The sequence below is a fragment of the Mustela putorius genome, unplaced genomic scaffold (genome assembly GCF_011764305.1).
Source record: "Mustela putorius furo isolate JIRA1106 unplaced genomic scaffold, ASM1176430v1.1 tig00000083_pilon_pilon_pilon, whole genome shotgun sequence".
Taxonomy (NCBI): Eukaryota; Metazoa; Chordata; class Mammalia; order Carnivora; family Mustelidae; genus Mustela; species Mustela putorius.
The window spans coordinates 19,962,142-19,986,168 of record NW_025421273.1 but is presented as its reverse complement, the minus strand read 5'-3'; the positions used below and the strand labels follow the sequence as shown (position 1 = coordinate 19,986,168).

The following is a 24,027-nucleotide window of genomic DNA, read 5'->3' as shown; positions in this document are numbered from 1 at the left end:
TGATGAATCAAGAAAAAGTATATGTTTTGGAACTGCAATTATATATTTTGAACATATTCCATAGTCGCCTCTCTATTTTCTATCCCACTGTTTTTGTGTCCTTCGGTGTAGGTACTGTCTTCTGACACCTTTCTCTCTCTTTACCTATGTTTAACCTGCTATTAAATTAACTTGTTAATTTCAGTTATTATATTTTTTTATTGCTACTTTCCATCCAGTCCTTGTTTATAGTTTCCACATCGCTAATGAAGTTTTCAGTCTTGTCATGTAAACCCTTACACATACTAGCTATCTATCTATGTATTTATTTATTATTTATTTTATTAAGATTTATTTATTTGAAGCTTTATTTATTATTAAATTTATTATTAAGATTTATTTATGTATTATTAAGATTTTATTTATTTGACAGAGAGTGAGAGAACATGAGCAGGGGTTGGGGGGGAGAAGCAAACGGTCTCCTAAGCAGGGAGCCCAATGCAGGGATCCAGCCCAGGACTGTGGGAGCATGACCTGAACCAAAGGCGATGCCTAACCTACTGAGCCATCCAGGTACCTTACATACTAGCTATTTAAAGTCCATGTTCCACAGCTCCATTATCTGGATCTCGGTGGTATACTTCTATAGTTCATCATTTCTTTTGAATTTTAGTCACAGAATCTTGCTCCTCATATACCAAGTTTTTGACTGAGTGACAGAAATTGTGAAAGATTTTAATAATAATCTGGTAGTCCTCTAGGGCAGATATGGCTTTGTTTCTGGTAGTTCAGTTAGGGCACCAGCAACGCCTGGTTCCTTGAGTCCTATGAGGGACTGAGATAGTATAAAAATTAACTTTATTTTCTGTGGAGATGATTTCTTTCTGGTTCACTCAACCCTTGCTTCTACAATGTAGCTTTTCAGGGTCTTAAAAAACATGGGAGCTCTCTTACAATCCTTGAGGTGAGGTTAACTGTGGTGTATGTTCAGCGCTCTGCTCCTGGCTCTAGGAGGCTGTTGAGAGCCCTATATACCTATCTTTCAAGTGGACTCTTTAATTTGCAAACACCTTCTGGGAAGAGTGGCCCCAAGCTGGATTCTGCTTTTTGGGTTTCCTTTCTCCTTTAGACCTTTGGTAATTTTCTGATAAGTTCAAACAAATGAAAAAAATATTATCGCTAGCTTTTTGAGTTTTCCTTAGTGGGAAGATTAGTCCTAATCATCTAACCTATTTTTGCTGGAAGCTTATATGACCCTAAATGGTGCTTTTTGCCACATGGATACTTAAAATTTTATGTACACAAATTATCAGTATTTAGTTTTTTGACTTGAATTTTATGAGATGTTTACAGGACCTATTTCTACCCAAGGTTATAAACATTTACCTTTTTTTTTTTTCTTTTCTTCTGCTCGCTTGCTTCTTTTTAGTTTCTGCCAATGGCGGGGGATTGGCGGGGTAGAGAGAGTTTGGAGGGTAGGAGGAGGCAGATGGGTCTTTCCCCACTGCCCCGCTTTTAGGGTAGTCCCATTAACGTTCTTTCAACATTTCACCTTAGCAGAGGAAGCTGATTCTTTCCTGCTTCCTACTTCTTTCCAGGTTCCTAGAATCAGCCTCATTGTGCTCATGTGGAGACACCACAACACAGGAACAGTTTTCTCTTCTCAGAAAGGAGTTCCAGCTCTGGGGAGCCCCTGTGCAGATCTTCTAATGCATGGCCAGTAGCAGCCAGTGGAACTCCGCCCTCAGAATTCTCTAGCTACTTGACTTCTTCCTCTGTGTCCCTGGAGCAGAACCACAGTGAGGCAGTAGTCTCAATCCCAGATCCCCAGGCCTTCTCCTGAAAGCTTCAATGTTATGATAACTCCTGACCTCCTCCCTTTGTCCTCTGGGTCTTGTGGTAGTAACTGTTTCCTGTGGTATCTACCTTGTTGTTACCTCAGTGTTCCCCCCCCACCCTTTTCTTTTTAAGTCCTTCAACATCATGTAACCAATTCTTATGTTAAATTCTCTCTCAACTACTAGCTTCTATTTTCTTGACTGATTAAGATACTGTTGGACTTCTTAATTTTTGCCAATGTAGTGGGTATGAGATGGTATCTCATTGAGCTCTTTGTGTGTGTGTTTCTGTGGTTATACTAAGGAGGTTGGACATTTAAAAAATATTTTATTTTATTTTATTTTAGAGAGAGAGAGAGCACATGAGTGAGGGGGGAGGGCCAGAAGAGGGAGAGACAGAGACTCCCAAGCAGACTTCAAGCTCAGCACAGAGCCCAACACCATGATCCTGAGATCATGATCTGAGCCAAAATCAAGAGTTGGATGCTTAACTGACAACCACCCAGGCAACTCCAGGTTGGACATTTTTGGATAAGGTTATCATCCATATTTCATTTTCTGTGAAACACCCTCTCATGAATTTGCTGATTTTTCTACTGGATTTTTGTTTTCTTATTGATATGTAGTTCTTTGTAGATTCTAGATATCAGTTGGTTGTAAATTTTATGTGGTAGAAATATCTTCTCCCAGTTTGTGACTTCTACTTTCCCTTTCTTTATGGTATCTTTTCATGGAATCATTTTTAATTTTAATGTGAATTTCTTTTTTATATATATAATACATAATCTTTTATGATTAACTCTTTGTGCCTTGTTCAAGAAATCTATTTCAAGAAAAATAGTCACCTTAAATTATTTAAATTTTGTTTTTCACATTTAGAATCTTAATTCCATTACATTGTGAGAGAGTGCAAGAGAGAGATCAGAGGTAGGATTCCAGTTTCATTTCTTTTTTTATCTGGTTTCTAACTACTACCCTTTTATGTACTATCATATAATTTGTGTCAAATATCAAAGTTTCATGAAATGGGAGTCAATTTTGTGGCTCTTCATTTTGTTATAATGGTCAATATTTTTATTTATGAAAAACAAATACTTTGTACTGAAAATATAAAATGATGCAAAGTTTTGGTATCTGTAAAGCAATTTCTTTGCCTTTATTTTCCTGTAATATTGGAATTTCTTCAGTATTCTTGGATCTTTGCCTTCCATACACATCATTTCAATAGTCCGTTAATAATTTTATTAGAATCGCATTGACACTGTAGGTCATTTGGTAGAACTGATATGTTTGCAATATTGTATTTCTATGCATGGACATGGGATATTTCACAATTATTTAGTGTTTATTTATTGTCTTTCAATGTTATGTAATTTTTTCCATATACATATTTAAAAGGTAAATTCCTAGGTATTGCATGATATACTTGCAATTGTAAATAGTGTCTTTTAGAAAAATTATTTTGTCTGTTGATCTTCTCATTTCTTGCCCTTTCCCTTAATGTTCCTCATTGTTTATTCTTTTGGATGAAGTTTAACATCATCTGCCATTTAAAAAAAGTTAGGGAGGTTTTAATTGAAAGTAAGCTTAATCTATTTGTGTGGAACTAGCATGTTTATAATGTTGAACAAAACACTGTATGGAAACTGAACTTTCAGTGGAGACTACTAGACACAATGTATGAGCCACTCCAAGAGCAAATCAACAAATCTAGATGTTACAAAGGTGTATCCAAAAACCAGTTCCATGATTATGAAATGATTCAGCCATCTCAAGGCTATAAAAAGTAGAGGGATGATTTGTGTGTGTGTGTGTGTGTATGCATGCACACATGTGTGTAAGCATTTGCTTGTATGTGAGAACAATGTTATTTGTGGACTGGGGTTTTCTTTGGGGGAGGGGTGAAGCATGTTGAAGAGAATTATTTATAATATCCCCAAACTGGAAACAATCTATTTGTCCATCAATTGTAGAGTGGATAACTAAGTTGACATTAATTCATACAATTGAGTAGTATGCAGCAATGAAAAAGCACAAACTGCCATTGGACATAACAATGTGGATGACTTTCCCGGACAATATTTAGTGAAAGGAGCCAGATGTCAAAGAGTACATAGTGTATGGAGTCTCTTCACATAAAATTCAAAACCTGGTAGAACTGATTTATGGTGCTAGAATTCAGAATGGTAGTTACCCTTGGGGAGTTAGTGACTGAGAGATGACACAAGGGAACCTGCTGGCATTCTGGATTATATGTTGATCTAGATGGTGGTTACATGTATCTGCAACACATTCAACACACATATGTATATGTGTGTGCATATGTGTGTATTTGTATAACCAAGGGAGAAGAGAATTTCTGGAAGAGAGCCTTCTTCCTAGGACCTCCCTCCCTCTTTCTTTCTTCTTCCTTCCTTCTTTCTCACTCCCCCTTCCTTCCTTCCTTCCTCCCCCTCCTTCTACCCCTTCCTTACTTCCTTTCTTCCTTCCTTGTAGGAGTTCAATCAACCAATACATCCTATGAATCATTACTATAGTTTTCTTATGTTTTCAACAGAAATACAGCAATACCAAGTGCATGAGCTAAAAGCATGGCCATTATTCTGTCTTACTCAACAATATTTTATCCTTTTTTCTGAATCCATATTCACTGGGGCTTTAATCCTAAGGTCTACATCTTCAAAATAATGAAGGAATCTTTAAAAAGCTAACAGAAGGAATCTTTAAAAAGCTAACAGAAAACTCATGGATGACTATTTGATTTAAAATGAGAGCAGAGGTTGGTGGTTTTGAAATCAGTTTACTTGTTGATTCACTTACTGTTTTTTTCACATTAATTGGTGATAAAAATGTTCAGATACTCTCTATCCCATCCATTGACTGTTTTACTATCTTTTTTTTTGACCCGAATCTAAAACTTTCCTGTTGATTTATGAAACTTCAGTGTTTCTCCTTAGATTAGTTTCCTGTGGCCATTGTGACAAATTACTGTAAATTTGGTGGCTTAAAACAACATTTATTCTCTCATAGCTTTGCAGTCTGCAAACGTTAAACCAGTGTTTGCTGGGCTGAATTCAGTGTGTTGACAGAGCTGCACTCTCTCCATTGGCTTGAGAGGCAGAATTCCTTCCTTGCCTCTTCCAGTTTCTGGTGCTGCCGACATTCCTTGGCTGGTGGCTGTGTCACTTGTTTTTGTCTCTGTGGCCTAAATGCCTTCTCTTTTTTTCTTTCTTTCTTTCTTTCTTCCTTCCTTTCTTTCTTTCTTTCTTTTTTTTTTAAAGATTTTATTTATTTATTTGACAGAGAGAGATCACAAGTAGGCAGAGAGAGAGAAAGGGAAACAGGCCCCCTGCGGAGCAGAGAGCCCGATGCGGGACTCGATCCCAGGAGCCTGAGATCATGACCTGAGCCAAAGGCAGCGGCTTAACCCACTGAGCCACCCAGGCGCCCCGCCTTCTCTTTTTCTGTCTGAGTCAAATTTCACTCTGTCTTTCTTTTATAGTTGCGATTGCATTTAAGGCCCACCCTGATAATCCAGGATAATCTCTCTATACCAACATCCTTAATTTAATCACCTTGGAAATAAGGTAATATTTTTAGGTTCCAGAGATTGGGACCTGTTATCTATGGAGAAGTCACTATTCTGTCTGCAATACCTCACCACCAAATTCCAAGTTCCGTAGACACAGAGCCCTTGTATGTCTTGTGTGTTCTCACTGCTTAAAACAACTGTGAACGAGAATGCCTGGCACATGGTAGGCATTTATGTAATATTTGTGAAATAAATCATTAATTGTAATGAATACATTTGAAGACCTTCTTTTAGAATGGGGGAGTTCTGTTTCACTCCAAAATACATACCTGATACCATTAGTCGAATTTATAGTGAAGGGTTTCTGTTCATCTCAGAACAAATATTCTAATAACCAGGCTTACGTCCATAGTTCAGATTCCTTCAGGGGAATGAACTCCTTGTATTTGGATGTACTTCAACAGAGTTTGAATTATCATGTTAAAGATGCTAGAGAAGATATCTTAAAATTAGGTGGGAAGGTAGTAGCAGATAGCAGTCAGGTTTATCTTACTTAAGTACTTTTACTTTTTCATAGCTAAAGAACCCTAATCTGAATTTTCTAGAATTCATCTTTAAACATTTTGTTAATTTATTGTTCTTATGACCACTGAAAAAGATTTCCCTAGTTTATGACCCTGTTGTGGGTTCTTACATAAGCTCCACATTTTCCTTTTCTGTGGATTAGCTCTATTACTCTTTAGAATGGTAAGGCACCATACTGGAAGCTTTCAGTGCTAGGTAGCATGTTCTCTTACACAAGAGAAATATATATTTTTAAATATTTTTATTTATTTATTTGAGAGAGAGAGCATGAGCTGGGGGAGGGGGAGGGGCCGAGGAATAGGGAGGTAGATAAGCAGACTCCCCATCGAGCAGGGAACCTGATGTGCAGCTTGATCCAGGGCTCTGAGATCATGACCTGAGCTGAAGTTAGACTTGGGATTAACTGACTGAAACACCTAGGCAACCTCCTTTTTTTTCTTTTTAATTTACAAATATGGTTCTAAGTCTTCAAATCTTAATATTCAACCTGGAATCTTGTCATAGATGGGTAAAATATGGTCACTAAAATAATGCAATTGGCTTGTTTCATGTAGCAGCACTGCCCAGGGATGAATCCATGTCCAAATAAATGATGTTTCTCCATCAAAGCAGTTGTCTAGGAAATTAATGATAGGAAAATCCAAGGTTTTCTTCTAAATTTCCCTTCATATGAAACCACAGTGAAAATAGGTCTTAACAACCTTAGCTGAATCTAGTTTGGGGCCAAAGCATTTGTGCCAGTTGGGATGTTTCTATCTGCGAGTAATGGAATACACAGCCAAAGTGCCCTATAACAAGAAGCCTGGAAGGCTGTGGTAATTCCAAATATTATGTCCTCACCCAAAGAATGACACCAAGGGAAGGGAGGGGGAGATATTTCTTTCTGAATCTCTCCTTTTCTCCTTTCTTCCTTCTCTCTCTCTCTCTTTTATTTATTTATTTGGCAGAGAGAGAGAGGGAACACAAGCAGGGGAGTGAAAGAGGAAGAAGCAGGCTTCCCACTGAGCAGGGAGAGCCTGATGTGGAGCTTGATCCTGGATCCTGGGATCATGATCTGAGCAAAAGGCAGATGCTTAATGACTGCGCCACCCAGGTGCCCCTCCATTTTCTTTTTTAAAGAGAAAGGGAGAGAGAACACATTTGTGTGTGTGTGTGTGTGTGTGTGTGTGTGTGTGTGTTGGGGGGGGGTGGGTAGAGAGGGAAAGAGAGAATCCTAAACAGGATTTGTGCCCCACTTGGAGCCTGATGACCTGGGGCTTGATCTCATGACCCCAAGATCATGATCTGAGCTGGAACTGAGAGTCTGAAGCCTAACAGACTGAGCTACCCAGGTGCCCTTCCTTCCTTTTTAATCAGGGAGGAAAATCTTTTCCAGATGTCTCCCAAAGGACATCCTCTTCTGTCTCGTTGGTCAGAACTGGATTACATAACCATTTCCATTAAGGACAAATGGAAAAGCAAATTTCTGCAACATTAACTCCCTTTATGGACAAGAAGGGGTTAAATCTGTCTTCATTAGAAACAGATTCCTCAAATCAACATTTATAAAGAACTTGGCAAAACCCTTTCAGGTACTTTTCCTACTGATACTCATTAAAAACTTGGTAATGTAGAAAGTTGTTAGTGGTGGTGTTTGGGAGTAGGGAAAGTACTGGGAACTAACACATGGGTAGCTACTTTTGGGGACTAATCCCACCTACAGATGAAGAAACCAGGCTCTACATGTTGAGACCTTTATGGCTGAGTGATACTGCTTCTTCCTCTAAAAATGAAAAGATATTAAATGCATGACACCACAATTTTGTGTGATTATGGGCTGATTAGTCATCAGTCCATCTAGATGTTCCATTTGAAAGGATTGTAGGTAGGAGTAAAGAGTTACAAGGCCCTAAAGTAAAAATCTGATGCCAAGTATAGTTTTAATATAGGACACTCCCCCACAATGTGTTATGGGCCCAGAGTGAGAAGAAGTACACATTTGTGTAAGGATTGCTGGTTTCTTGAGGTTTGCTGATCAAGGTCTTTTTTGGAGAAGTGAAGTGCATTCCAATTTAAGTATTACTGGATACCAGATTAACTTAATGTCTTATGCAAGATTAATAATTGTATGTACATGCTTATATGCACAATAATTCATAGGGGCCCTGCTGGCAAACATAATAAATACATGCTTATATGCAAGGGGCATATCATTAATGTATAATAATATGTGAGAAGACTGAACAACAAATGTACAATTAAATGTAATCTACATAAGAAACCTGTCTAAGATAACATCCCAAGGAAGAAGTGATGCTCCAATATGGACCATATCTACTGATGATGATGAAGAGGATAATTACACAGGTTAATACTGAGTGTTACTAGTATATGCCAGGCATTGTGCTGTTATTTTATATTCAGTACTTCATTTAATTTTCAACTTTATGAAGGAGGTGGTACCTCTATTTTATGGATGAAACTGTGGTTCAAGGTCACACATCTAGTAAGCATAGGTCTGTGATTGGAACTCCAGTGCTCCCTCTAGGACTGGGCATTTCTTAAACTGTACTGCTTTCCCATTCTACTTCCTGCATTCTTTCCAGGACCACTGACTCTGAGCTAATCTTTCTGTGCCTTAAGCTTATGCATCTGTAAATGAGATAATTCTACTTACTTTATAGGGTTCTCGTGAGGAATGAACCATGATCATCCCTGTAAAGTAATTAACAATGAGACAAGCATAGTAGGTTGGCATTATTATTATAGAATTTATGTTCATTGAAATTTTCTGTGACATCTTTTACCTGCTCTACTGGACTGAGACAGTGCAGCAATTCTTAATACTTTTTGGGCTCAGGGCCTCTCTACACTCTTAAGAAATTACTGTAGACCTCAAAGAGTTTTTGTTCATAAACATTGTTCATTATTATCATTACTGCTTTGAAATTAATACTAAAATGTTTGGCACTCTATAACAAGCACATGATTCCGTAACTGCCAGAGTAATGCCATCATATACATCATGCATCCCCTGGAACACTTAAACTCGTGAGAGAATGAAAACGAAAAAGACAAAAAAAACCAAAAAGGTGTTTGTATTATTATGAAAAGAATTTTGGCTTTATTGGCGTCCCCCAGGGTTCCCCGGACCACACTTTGAGAACTGCTGCTCTAGGTTCCTTGCTTGATGAATGAACCATCAGATTCTGTTGTTCTGCCCACGGAACCCCGTGGTTTCAGACATCAAAACAAGAGGCAGCGCCAGAACTCTGTTCAAGTGAAGGCCTCTACGGGCGCTTCCCCGCAGGCAGAACGGTCCTCGGCAGCCTCTGCGGCGCCCACGCTCCTCCCCGGACGCGACCCCCGGCTCTCCTACCACCTCCGGGTGGAGGGCCAGCCTCAGTGGGCTGCGCAGTCCTCCGGCTTCCCCACAGCCCAGAGACAGGCGCCGCCCCACCGCCTCTCCACCAACTCCCGGCTTCCATAGCAACCGGGGCGCGCGGCCCAGGCGACTACGCCCCCGCCTCGGGTTAAACCATTCGCTTCAGGGACCTTCGCAGGGGGTGATGGACACACGGGAATATGATAGAATGCCAGAATGCTACTGGGCTGCCATTTTTCTACCGGGTTTGAGTGATACATTTTGTTTTTCTTCTTCACAGCTGCCTGTGCGAGAGTAGGACCCGTCTCGGCAGGTCAGTTCAAACGCCTCCCCCGTCCCAGGCCCGGAAATGGGCCGGTTTGCTAGGGAGGCTCGCGTCCGCGCGGGTTGGCGCAGAGGAGGGGGCGCGCGGCAGACGTAGCGCGTGGGGGGCGGGGCGGCGGCCGCGGGAGGGGAGGTGGGCAAGATGGCGCCCGGCGAGTGATTCAGCCTAGTTACGTCCAGCGGCCGCTGAGACTTCGGGGCGGGGGGTTCTGCCCCCACTGCCGCCCTTCCTCCTCTCCCCCGCCCCCGGAGACCCCCTGTTACCCTTCCTCCCTCTACCTCGGGGTGGGGGTGGGGGAGCGGGCCTGTTTCCCGGGACACCATGTCGGACTCTGAGGAGGAGAGCCAGGACCGCCAACTGAAAATCGTCGTGCTGGGGGACGGCACCTCCGGGAAGGTCAGTCCTCCAGCGGGCCCGCCGTCTCCGGCCTGCAGGAACCCCGGCGCGGCCCCTGCAAACCCCAGCCTCCTCCCGCCGCTCGGCGTCGCCTCGTTATCCCAAGGGCCGGGGTCCGTCTCATCGTGGCCTGGGGCCAGACACGAAGTAGACGCTGGGTGAAGGCTGAAGAGAGCCGTCTAGCTCTCCTTAAATTAAATTAAAAAAAAAAAAAAGAAAAAGAAAAAGAAAAAAAAAGTCACTTCCCAGCTCCTTGCCTGCGCGAACTCCTACTTCTTCAAGAGTCTAGCCAGCATCGCCCTCGTGGGAAGCTTTCCAGCTTCTTGCCTCTGAGGACTGGCAAAAATCTGCTCTTATCACTTTAGTCCAGGTCACACTTTGCCTCCCCACCCCCGCCCTCTCCGCCCCCACATCCCCCCATCCCCGCACCGCCGGCCGCCTTGCGGTTTCACGTACCTACACTGCACTCCCAAGAACGTGGCTCTGGAATTAGATTCCCTGGGTGAGCACTGCCCCATCACTTATGGTCGGGACACCGGAGGGCACAATTGCTTCCCTATTTGTGCTTCATCGGTAAGGTGGCTATTGATAGGGGTCGCCTCAGAGGGTGAAGTGTGCAAATACACATTCAGTGTGAAAATCCACGGAAAGCTTTCAGAACATGGTGTGCACTCAATAAACGCTGGCCGCTGGTTCGTAGCATCATACCTGTTCATCCCTGCTCCCTCCGAGCACAGCACCTGTCAACACAAGCACTCATTCAGCAAGTATCCACTGAGCGCTTACTTTAGGCTGATGCTGAGAGTACAGTTGCTGTCGTGGCCGGGGGGATCCTTGCTTAGAGTCTAGTCTCGGTGACGGTTGATCGACTGAGTGCTTGAGAATATCCGGCAGCCAGTCCCCTTACCACTTCAGGCTGACGATTTTAACTCTGGGTTGGGGGAGATCCCGAAGAATCATCTCTTGGTGCTTGCTCTTTGGGGAGGGTCCATGGGATCTCAAAACGGTGTGTAACCCCTCCCCCCCCCCCCCATAAAGTGAGGAGCCTCTACCCGAGGTGTCTTCACACCTGTCGCTTCTGTCCAAGACGCCAGCACTGTTTCTGGGAATATTGCTAAAGTCTTCTTCCCTCCCTTTTCCCAGCCAGGGTCTTCAGAAACGCAGGTTGTTATTGTTACCAGTTTCCGGCTCATGATTCCCCTTTATTGGTGTAGCTTGGACCCTGGCTTCTCTGGTGACGACTGCTCTTTGCATCTTCCCTGGCAGTTGGCCCTGCAGAGCTGCTCCAGTCTTTGGTTCTGAGATTTGAGTTCCTAGGGCTCCTGGGAGAGTTGTCATTTATGTGCAAAATTTGGAGCATTCTGTTAATTTCTTTTCTTGCCTTTCCGGATGATATTTTGTTACTGATTTTTATTGCTGAGGAAAAACAACCTAATATGCTCTGATTACCTTTAAAAGATTTTTGGAAAGAAACTTTTTGAATGTTTCAATTGTTTTAAATAGATCAGTATTGTTTCTAACAGTCTTATTCAATAAAAATTTTGAGGTATATTTGTATAGTTTTCTGATTATTCAGTATTCTTTTGAATACCTTGCTAATTTTTCATTTCCTAAATCCTTTTATGGTCAACTCATAACTGAATTCATTTCCTGTTTAAAATTATAATGACAATCTATAGCACTAAAACACTTGTTAAAAGAGACCAAAATTGCCAGTTACCCTGTGGTCTATCATAATTCTTTAAATTTTTTACTTTTTCTTCCAGTATTTATCAGTTAGTTTCATACTTGTGTTAGTTGAATTTTGTTCATAGTTTTTATTTGGGTTTTTTGTTTAGCCTGCCATGTTTTCTTCTTGTTGCTAATTTACTGTGAATAATTACAATTTTTCATCTCTGTCTAAAATTCTTTATAGTGTAGGACAAGACATGATTTTTTCCCTTCCATATTGTTGAGTTAGGACTATCATTCTGCTTAAAAGAGTAAGAGTGGTAACTGTTTATGGTGTTTGACTTAGTCTTTAACATCTTGACTAAACTCTTTTAAAACTGTAAAGGCATTTTCTGCCAGAGATTTTCTGACACAAACATCAGAAACCTAACCTTTATTTCAATATTTGTATATCAAGCTTTTTTCTTCTTCATGCTCTATTCTGCTTTCAAGTTTTTGGCAGCTACCAAATTTCCTATTCTGTTTCCTTTACCATCCTTTTATGAAGTCAGCCTCACTTTCATTCTTATTTGTATCCTGATTGAACTCCTGGCTGTTTTTTCTAGCATTAGTTTCTCTTGTCAGTTTTAACTCATGGCATTTAAATACACATTGATGGAAGCAATAGAGTATTGATATAATCACTAATAATTTCTCCAAGAGAAATTTAGCTCCTCCTTCTAGTAACATGTGTTTTTAGTTCTTTCTGTTTTGATTCATAATTTGATTTTATTACATATTTCTTAAGATTTTTTTGAGGCAAAATATTTTTCTTTTTTTTTTTCTTTGGTATTACTAAATGTAGTATGGTAAAAATTGTTAGCAGAAACTCACCAGACAAAACGATATAAAGAATCAGATAAAGACGTTTCACAAAAAGATGTTTCACATATGGTAGATGATTGTTCACGTCATAATTGTTTAAGAAAGGTATTTATATAATGACTTGAGAGAAATTATTAAGTGTGAAAGAAGGCAGAAAGTCTAGAGAATTGAAGAGGAAGTGCCTACCACTGATTCAATTGATTTTCTGTTTAATTTTTATAGTATGTCTAGAGATGGTATAAGAATACACTTTAATATTCTCATGTTCTCACAGGCTTGTATTTTTGACAGATTATACTTTCTTCCAATCAAAAAGTCCTAGCTTTATGTTTGCCTCAAAAATGTGAGGTTAAGGTTTTCAGAATCTCGAAGTCCTGTTTCCAAGAAAAGAAGCTTCGAATTTTTAAAACTATTCATTAATATAAAAATACTGAACTTTGAGAAGCTTACATGAAAGTGCAAAATTACCTTAAATGGCACTATGCTAATGTTACATGTGCCTTGAGTTTCTCTTTCTGTTATAAAAGTATAGCAACCATCCCTATATTAAACATTTTGAAATATCTGTAATAGTTAAATAGTGGCAGTTATTTAACTCTGGAACTCTGAACCTCTTAACAGAAGATTTTGTACTGTGAGTTAAACACGCTCAATGGCATAAATAAAGATAAATGAAAAACAAAGAGTTTTAAAAAGGAATGCTTAGCTTTTTTATTCCAGGCTCTCAGTTATTATATTATTGTTACATGCTTTAGGAAGCCAAACAAATTTTCATTTGAGTGTAGTGAGTTTATTTCTCAGTGCCTAGCAGAACATCTTTCTTAGGGTGTTCAATAAATATTTGACCACATATCTTAGAAATTTATTACAAGTGCTGAGTATTTAAATAATAAATGAATTAGAGTGTGCACATTGTCATTTGTGTGAAAAATATGGTTCTTGTGTCAAAAAGAATTTTATGTCTTTTTGTTTGAAGAAATTGAAAATTGGCCAAATTTTCTTTTGCATTGCTGCACTTATAATTAATTATACTAAGGTGTCTTAGGAATTTTATTTTAGTTTTCATTATTTTAGGAGTTGATATCTAATTTTAACATTTAAAGTAAAAAAGGGCAATTTTCACTTTGGTAGTCTTTCTTAAAGAGCGTAGAGCTCTTTAAAAGCTTTGTGAAGCTGCCTTTCTTTTTGGTGAAGTTTACAAATAAGTAGGGCATTTAAAATGTTTGGGAAACTTTTAAGTTATTGAGTTATTTCATTTGTTTCCAGAATGGTTTTTATTCTGCTTTGATAGGAAATGGTACTCCAGAGTTTTGAATACAACTTCGAGTTGTTATTTAAAAATATGTTTATCTATTCTGGTTGTAATCTTCTTGTGACTTAATCCTTATGGTTGTTGGATGGAAAATATTTTTGCCCACTTAATATTAGTCTTAGAAATACCAGCTTCTTAATTTTAAAGATAAATATTATCTCAGTCATTCTGTAGTATAATTTTCATGAACTTCTTTAATATAGAGAAAAATTAGACATTTAAAGATACTTTACAAGTAAAGGAAAATTATATGAACAGACTTTCCTCCTTTTAATTAGTACTTATTGTTTCTGAGAGCACAAATATTCAGAGTATTTAGCCTCAGAAATGAAACTTAGAATTGTATTGGACTGATATATATAGATATTTAGGATTCAGATCTTTAGTCATGTTGTTTTAATTTTCTTGTTGATACATCTCAAATTCTAATTTCCAGCAAGGAGAAGGAGCTTGACTATCAGGGGATTTAAAGAGATCTAACCTATTAGTCTGTTGTCCTCACTAATAGCTGTTGGCAAGTGAAATTTACCTGGTGGAGTGTTAAGTCCCTCCTTGCTTTGTAACTGATTAGAACTGCTTAAAGTTGTTGGTTGGATTAATGGTAGTATAAATACTAAGATTACTTAATAAGGTTTAGTAATGACTTTATGTTTACATTTCTAAAACAAAGACATTAATTTTGATATTCTATGCATCAATTTTTTTAGACCTCCTTAGCTACGTGTTTTGCTCAAGAAACTTTTGGGAAACAGTACAAACAAACTATAGGACTGGATTTCTTTTTGAGAAGGATAACATTGCCAGGTAAGAGACTAAAAAATCTTAACGTAGAAAATTGTACATATCTTACAATAATAGCAGAGATATGTAAAATAAATTTGGGGACTCTTTCTGCATGAAAATATATATAATTAGCAAATCTATCATAGGGAGGTTAACTTTGATCAGGATCTCTCATGAAGACATATTGTCCATGAGTGTGAGAAAAAAGTTTATATATTCCGCCATTCTCCCGCTGTTTTTGACCGCTCCACACATTTTTTGAGAATAAACAATAGTTACTTATAAAATTCTAAAAAGTTGAAAAAAATCAAATGTTACACAATTATAAACAGATATTGTATAAACTAAATGTGAAAAGACTGGAAAGGATTATTTTTTTAAAATATTATTTTGATTAGCCTCTGCTTCAGTTTTTTGTTCAAGAGAAAGTTGGAACAGAAGTATAATGTAGCTATGGAACTTCTGTGCTCTAATATGTGAATGCTGTTTTATGCAAGGCAGCATGAAATTGCTGGCATTTAATAGACCACTAAAATTTAGGGTCCCTAGGCACTCATAAAAATACAGTTTGAGCATTCAAGATGTTTCAGTTCACCATGCAAAGAAACTATTTAGATGCCAGTTGCAGCACATTTTGTGGGAAATACAGGGAAATAATAACAAAAAGAGAGTGGTTTCTGTTTTAAGTTAGTTTCTGAACAATTGGGGCTTTAAAATGCTCTGTCCATTCATTTGTGATGGTTAAATTATATGTTTAAAGTATTTTATTAAAAGCAGTTTATCTTGATTGACTTTCTAAACCAGTCCGTCTCTCTCCTCTCTGAGGCAACACATTTGAATAAAAACGGTTGCAAATGTAGTATCAGATTCATATACTGGAGCGTGAGTGATATAGTGGGAAGGGGTTTAATAAATTCCAATATTATCGAAATATGTTAATCTCTCAAACACCCCATCTGTCAGACAACTCTCCATCAAAGTTTTGGAGCAGCTAATGAAAACTCTTGGTAATTGAAGGTATTCTGCTTATCTCACTAGTGGTATGCTCTATTATATTTTGTGATTGTCTGTATTCAGCTACCAATGAAAAATAAATTGAAAGATAGAGTATGAAAAAAGAATTCCAACTTTCTGTTACTAAGTTATTGTTTAGCAAGAGGCTTATGAGAAACATATGCATATTTTGTTTCATTTGTATTTCCTTTTAATGTATTCAGAACTGAAAAATCTCATTTTATTTTTGTTATTCTCATTTGTGTGGATAGATTAATGCTGCATTCAGAGTATTTATAGCAATTACTAGAAGAAAATATACACAGATCATCTAATATACATGCTAAAGCTTATTTTTTGCATCAGTTTTTTCAGAGATGCCAGTTGTACATAGAGAACCGTCATATATCTAGTTATTGATTATTATTTTTGATGCTAACTAGCAAGAGCATCAGCTTTCTGTACCATTAATATTACTTAGTTTTTCTGACTTTTTTTTAGTTCAAAGCCTTAAATACAGGAACAAGCAACATTCAATCATTAAAAATATCTTAGGACTGGTTTTGGACATTTTATAATAGGTGATATATACATATGATGATTTCTGATTTGTTGCACAGTACTACCCATTTTAAAGTTTTATTACTTTGTAAAAAATATTTGGTATTTTTGAAATAAAAATTTATAGTATAATATTTTTAGAGTTAGAAAGTACTTATATTAAAAATGACATTAGGAAATTTATACTCTTAATAAATGTATATTTTAATGTATTCCTGATTAAATTTTTATTTTGATGGGTAGAATTCCAGAAAAAAATTCTTTTTTTTTTTAAAGCAGTTGGTTTTATGTTACTTCATGAACTCAAAATTGTGTTAGAAATTTCAGTAGGAAAAAATTGTTTTGATATAACTTGATATTATATAATTAATACATACATTAAGAAATTAAGTAAATAAATTACAAGGTTCACAGTATATCCTTTACATATTTTAACCTTAATTTTAATTCATTGTAGTGGCAAATGTAGGATGACTAATAATTTGTATCATTTGCTAAACCATTACAGGCAGCATTATTGAATTTATAGTAAAGAACATATTAGGTGAATCTAATATTTGTGAAATATTCTAGTAAGTCTTCTGTCCATTCAGATTGTTAAACGTGAATACCTCCTGTCCATCTATTGACATTCTCTTCATGCAAGTTTTCAAGGTCATTACTTTGTAAATATTCATCCATTTTAGTATATTTCATGTTCCGGTATGCTGTATAGTCTGGATGCAACCACTGTGCCGAGTTTACTGCTTAAAATAGTGTATCTGTTAGTCAGAGATTCTGCTGATAGAGCTTCTTAAGAGCCTTAGTCAAAATACTTTCAGGAAGCTTGTGGGTACAGTCCAGTAAACAGCGTTCTACTGTGAAAAGGATTTCTAAGTCTTTAGTGCAAGAAGTGGGCAGACTTGTGTTTTTAGTTCCATCTTGACTATGCAGCACTTTAAGTAAGGTTAACCAAGGCACCAAGTGTACTTTTACAAGGTCACTGTTGAATCCTCTTGGTGGCTTTGATTCATACCAAAAGCAGCTTACCTGTATTTTGTCACCTCATTTACTTTATTTTTTTCCATTGGTTACATGTCATTTCTTACTGGGTAAGCAGGAATTTTGTAGTATTTTGCACTTGAGATTAGATTGCTGACAATCTCCTTAATGTTCTTTATTAGTAGGAAATTTATATCAGATGTATTCTTGATTTTTAAAAAAAATTTTACAGCATTGATTATTTGAGTACTATTTTAATAGGTAATTAGGTATGTCATTTTGAAAATACACATGGCAGTTTTATGTATTTATATTTAGGGAAGTTAAAATGAATATTGATTAGAATTCCATCTTTATGTGATTTTTGCTTCTCAAATAGGGAAAGTTATTTTTATTTTTATGTGTTAATAATCCTAAAATCCACATGTAGAAGTTAAAAATATATTTCTAGACATATGTAACAAATATGCAGCGAGTATCATTTGCGGAAGCTATAATGATGGCAGAAGTGGGTTTTTTTTGGGGGGGGGCTAGCATTGTCGATTATCAGTAACGCATAACTATTTTTATTTCTGAGGCACTAGAATATGTATATTAAAAAAAACAAGCCAACAACAACAGTGTTTATATAGAAAGGTATGAATTTAAAAAATACCTGCAAAACATGAATATAAATATAAACTCACATGGGGGGCAACTGAATATATGATTTAGTCTTGAAATGATGTAGTGAGGATTTGGAAACATGAATATCATGTTCATAAAGTTTGTAGCTAAGGTGTTCACAATAACCAATTCAAATTGGATCTGACTATCAGAATTTAAAGGCAGAAAAGCTTTATATTTCTTGATGCAAAGCCAAGTGATAGGATTTATTGGCCTTGAAGAAAATGGTATTAAATACCTTATATGAAGTGTTGCCTACAATCTTACCAGAAAAAAGTTAATATTGTTAAGCACTGTTTTTTTTTTTTGTTTTTTAACGTGAACAAATGATTGTAAAAAGAGTCTGCAAGTAAAATGAATAGAGTACTGCCTCTTTATCCAGGTGCTTCTTTTTTTTTTTTTTTTTTAAAGATTTTATTTATTTATTTGACAGAGAGATTACAAGTAGGCAGAGAGGCAGACAGAGAGAGAGGAGGAAGCAGGCTCCCTGCTGAGCAGAGAGCCCGATGCGAGACTCGATCCCAGGACCCTGAGATCATGACCTGAGCCGAAGGCAGCGGTTTAACCCACTGAGCCATCCAGGCGCCCCTATCTAGGTGCTTCCTGAAGCGATTTAACATACTACTAGTGACCGCTAGTCCTTTCTCACCTGCTTAGTGTGAGACAGTGTCATAGAATGAGTTCAGTTTTGAAACTTGACAAATTTAGATTTTTAAGTAAATGGGTTTATTCCAGTTGTTGGATAAGTCTTATTTAGGTTGTGCATTTTGGTTTTCATCTTCACAGAACTCTAGGAACATTTTCGTCTTTACTCTGTGAGTGTTGAAAGTGTGTGTATGTGAGAATGATGACGGGTGATAAACTTCAGGAGTTCTTATTAATGCTAATGGAAGTTCCTCATGTAAATCCTTTGCACGTTGGCAGATGCAACAGACCTACCTCAAAATAATGGAAAGATTGTAATAGAAACCCAACAAAACTTAGAGTTAAGGGTAAAGCTTGGCTGGTTAATCCATTGTTATACTTGCTTTTCAGTTGAATGATGTGACTAACATTCTCTGATTTTAATGTTTGGCATTGGCATAAAAATTCATGTCTTTATAATCTTTTTCATTATTGTTTTTGAAGTGAGAAGATTTTTTTCAGTGTCTTATGTTTTTATTTTGACTTTTTCTGATTTGCAAATCATTCAGGAAGGTACATTTTTTAGTGTGAGAGCTCATTTTGAAGATACTAATTGAGACTTTGTCTTCTTTGGAGAAAACTGCATCATTAGGAGAAATACTTTGAAATGTTAAACTATATTGGACATGGTCTTTAACTTTTGGGGTTATGGATTCATAAGGGAGAATAGTTTATCTCATAAATTTTTGTATCAGGCAAATACTTTGCAAAATAGATGAATTTTAAAGATTGCTTTTCAGTGCCTTTTTTTTTTAAAGATTTTATTTATTTATTTGTCAGAGAGAGAGAGAGAGAGAAAGCACAGGCAGGCAGAGTGGCAGGCAGAGGCAGAGGGAGAAGCAGGCTCCCTGCCTTGCAAGGAGCCCGATGTGGGACTTGATCCCAGGAGACTGGGATCATGACCTAAGCTGAAGGTAGCCGCTTAATGGACTGAGTCACCCAGGCATCCTGCTTGCTTTTTAATATTTTTAAATGCTTTTATAATGCTTGTATGGGGAGTATTTGTTCTACCATTTTATGAAGGCTTTGAAGCACATATTATGATTTGTTTCAATGGAAATGCTTTGAGCAGTAAATGCATCATAATGTTTAGTGAAATACTGGGTATGTATCCTACATCTGTTCTGAAGAGGGCTGTCATATGTGTTTATATTTTATAGATCAAATTTGAAAATATGTGGTTTTAAAAATTATGTTTTCTATTGCATATAAATGGGTGACATTTAAGTTTTAAAAAGTGCATTAATTTGAGATGAAACTGGGTCCATTTTTGTAGTCTGTTGTTAATCTGTGAGTATTAGAACCTGTAGAATTTAGAGTTTACAGTAAAATTCATTATGTGCTATAGGGTAGGTTAATATTATAAAGTTCTATTTTTATTTTTAAATTATATATATATTTTTTACCTCCCGTACAAGTATTCTATCATCCTATTTTCTATTTAAGAAAAATTTTTTTTAAAGTTTTGAGCAGTTTATGAATTAAAGCTTTTTTTATTTTGGTAGTAATCATAAATATGGTTCTGTAGAAATGGGGTAAAAGTATAAACCTACATTCTCCATTATAATTTCTTTTGACAATATTATTTTACAGTTCCAAATATCTGACCGTATGAACATGCAGAATAAAGGGCAGATTAGGGTCAAATAAATAAATAAAAATCTTAAAAAAAAAGGCAGATTAGGTCCGCAGTTTATCATTGTGACTTAGAATTCTTTGGAACTGTATTCAGTTGTTACTTTGTTACTTACCTTTTCTGCATTCTTGTTTTTATATTCAAGGGAACTTGAATGTTACTCTCCAAGTTTGGGATATAGGAGGACAGACAATAGGAGGCAAGATGTTGGATAAATATATCTATGGAGCACAGGTATGACATAAATTCTATGATTATTCCAGTTCTAAAAATACTCTTCTCATAAGCACATACAACTGGGTACATGCATACATAAACACACACACACACACACACACACACACTCTGTCTCTCTCTCTACCTTGATTTTTATCTGATATGTGGAGAGACTGATCTTACATTTTATGCATATTCATTTTTCTCTTAAAAGATACATCTCAGATTTTTGTGTCTGGCTTTTTTGTTTAATTTTTTCTGCTTTAAGCTAAGTACATTCAAAGTGATATTAGATAAAAAAGAATTGCTGGACAGAGATTTGTGGGAAGCCACAGTTCTTTGTTTTGTTCACCTATTTGGTAAAATGAATTTTGAAAATAATCATCTCTTTCCTCTTTGTCCTTTAAAGTCTACCTTCAGGGTTACATATTGGATTTTTTAAAAAGATAAACATTACATTAGTCAAGCTTCTCATAATATTTGACTCTGAATGTCAAATAAGGTAACTTTTTATTGTTTATAGATTTATCTAGTTAGTGGAGAGTAGGAAGATTTTGTGAATCTCAGGGCAAATAATACAAAATTAACAAATTTTTCTTCACTAAAAATTGAGGGTATGTAATTCTCTTATTTTTACCTTTCCATCATTTAAAAACTTATTATTTGATTTATGTAAATTTGTTATAAATATAAAATTATATATAAAGTTAATGTAAAGTCAACATTAACCACTGTTAAAGTATATAATCAGTGGCATTTAGTGCATTCACAATGTTATGTGACTGTTCTTCTAAATCATTTTTTTGTAGTGTTTTATGCTATTATGTAATTGCTTAAAAATCAGACATTATTGGTCGAATTTGTAGAAATTAAAAAAAAATTTCATCTTTTTTAGGGATCCTGAGTTTAGTAAAATATCTGTATTCTCTTATGATGTCCCTCATATCTTATGAGAAAGAGCATGTTATATTCCCTCTTATAAGTTGTCAAATAAGATTTCTGTTTTGAAGGTACATATGACATTTTTTTCTTGCCTTTTATTGTTTATACTTTACAATTTGTGTGAATGTTATAAGACTGTATCTTGTTTAATTGAACAGCAATGTAAGTACAGTATTTCTGAGAAGTTCATGAACATTTTCATCAAAGTGTACCAGGAAACTATGAATTCTGAGATGATCAAAATGAATTATCGTAAATTAATGAAAATATACTTAATTTTCTCTGCTTTCCAGAGTTTCTAAATTAGCTTATGCAAACAAAATACATGAAGTACATTTTTCTAAATATATGTAAATTTTTTATCTAGGCCAGAGAAGCTCTGAGGACAATTCACTACCAAAAACTGAGGGGAGTGTTACTTTTCAGAAACATTGCTTTCAAAATGTTCCAATAGCATTTTAAGATATTTAACAACTTTATATAGTCATATAATTATTCTTCAAAGTGTATCTATACTGTTTCTAGAGTTCTATAGATGCTTATATTGCTCATCTCATGAATGAATACTTTGCATTTTGGTATAAATGTTACAGGATAGAAATTGCTCAGAAATGATGTTTTGTCAGGCTGTTTTGAGGACATCAGTTTAAATGGATTATTTAGGTTCTCTAACTTATGTATTGTATATAGAAAGAATTATCTTATATATATCTGGGCTATTAAGCTAGTGAATCTATTTTTCTTAAAGCATTTTTGAACATCAAGAAGCTTATTGGAATGAGCTTAGATTCAAGTAGAACTGTTTTACCTTGTTTACATTTTACCTCCAGTAGCATTAAACTTGAGCAATCATCTATTGAATAGTGTTAGTTGAAACAAAATAGGATTGACACCCAAGAAAGAATTAGTGAGATCTTTTGACAAGAACTAGTTCTAAGAATCGAAGCATTTCCCAGTTAAATTCCCAGGTTTTAAATTAACTTAAAATTTTCTAGGAGTCTTCAGAAAGATGTCATAGGTTATTTTTCATAGTGGTTACAAGCAAACACACAGTACATAGTGTTTAGTGCCCTGTAACCTGTGGCTAACAGAGGCTAATAACAAACCTCAGAGAAGAACTGGGTGTTTCATTTTTGTAGCTCTTTCTGTCCTGGAATCTAAGTGGTTTGCAAACACTGCCTTACTGAGCATAAACTCAATGAAGTGTAGTCATTTGTGAGGCAGAACATAACTACTATTGTTGCCAGTGCCCCACACAGATGAGCCAGCCTGTTAACCGCCAACAAAAGGATTTGGTTGCCCACATGATGCCCACATGATGGGGAGAGAATGCATCGTAAAGCTGGACTCTCTGAGGCCATGTGCTGTTTTTTACTGTGCATTTCTTACTTGGATATTTGCCATCTTATAACTGATTATACAGACCTCTCTTGCATTAGTGTTTCTTCTTATAGGTTGTACTTATGGAGCAAAGCGTATGTTGTAAGTACTATGGTACAATCTATATGTTTTAACACATTTCCACATATAATTAAAAGCTAAAGTAGATTATTTGTTGTACAAATCAGGGAGAAAAAAATACCTGTATTACGGGAACTGGGAACCTTTCATTTTGTGGAAGATTAAATTGTGTCTGTATTGTGCCTGTTAAATTTCTGAACTAAATCTGTGGAATAACTTATAGTATTTAGATAAGTTATTGTCCTTTGAAACTTCAGTATTCCTTTGAAAATGCTATCTATCTGGTTAGTGGTTCATCATGTTCATTAGATAAGGTGATAAGTGAAAATAGGTGAAAACAAAATACTGTATGAAGAAACTTTATGTAATATTTACTCAAGGTCTTGTGGTCTATAAAGAGAAGGGGTGATAGTGTCTTCTAGTAATTGCAGGCAGAAAAAGTGAAGTTAAGGCATAGAAAATACAGGGATCTTTTGTTGAAGAATTTGAAGATACAGAAGGATTTCCAAAAGTCATAACAAAAAGATTTGGGATGAAGAGGAGCAGTTTGAGGGTATATCAGTGAAAGCAAGCACAGAGCAGTGTAGGGAAGAGATATAGGAGAAAGATGAATGGAACGTAGGTAGGTGATAAAAGTGCATCAGGAGATATGGGTTTCAGTGGCCTTAGGGTTGCCAAGAAAATACTTCTAGCAGTTCCTTGTAGATTGCTTCAGTTATTGCCATGTTGTGTTGCATTTCTGAGAGATTTATACTTTCTTGTGGCTGAGAAGATTCTGATAGTTTTCTGGAAGCAGTCAGAAGAGGTCTGGATTGGTGGATGTGGTGAGAGATTCAGGGCTTTGAGGGTGCTTGTGTTATAGGCTCCTGAAGAGGTGAATACTTAGACATATGACTTTGGTGTGTGCTGAAGCTGGTGGGTAGAGGCCTTGGTATTGGTCAGTGGCTGCTTGTATGAGTTTTGGTCAGTTGTGTCTTTCAAAGAATTGCCTTTCATCTCTGTGATCAACCTTTTGGCCATAGAGTTGTTTATATTACTCCCTTACTATTCTTATAATGTCTGTGGGAGTAATAGTGATGTCCCCTCATTAATTTGAATTTTCTCTTCCCCTCTCTCTTTTTTTTGATTAATCTGGCTGGAGGTATACCAGCTTTTGGTTTTGTTGAATTTCTCTATTATTTTCTTCTTTTAAATTTCACTGATATCTGCTCTAGTTTTTTTTTTTTTTTTTGTTTGTT

At 36.5% G+C, this 24,027-nt stretch overlaps 1 protein-coding gene across 2 annotated transcripts in view; it reads left to right on the top strand.

Annotated features, from left to right (window-relative positions):
• The first annotated feature begins 9,886 nt into the window (after positions 1-9,886).
• RAB28 (RAB28, member RAS oncogene family) overlaps positions 9,887-24,027 on the top strand; it is a 102,553-nt gene continuing 88,412 nt past the window's right edge. For both annotated transcript variants that reach the window (XM_045075664.1, XM_045075665.1), the window contains exons 1-3: positions 9,887-10,019; positions 14,574-14,670; positions 20,316-20,404. In XM_045075664.1, the coding sequence (XP_044931599.1) occupies positions 9,945-10,019; positions 14,574-14,670; positions 20,316-20,404 (261 nt within the window). In that variant the 5' untranslated portion in view covers positions 9,887-9,944. The remainder of the gene's footprint in view (positions 10,020-14,573; positions 14,671-20,315; positions 20,405-24,027) is intronic.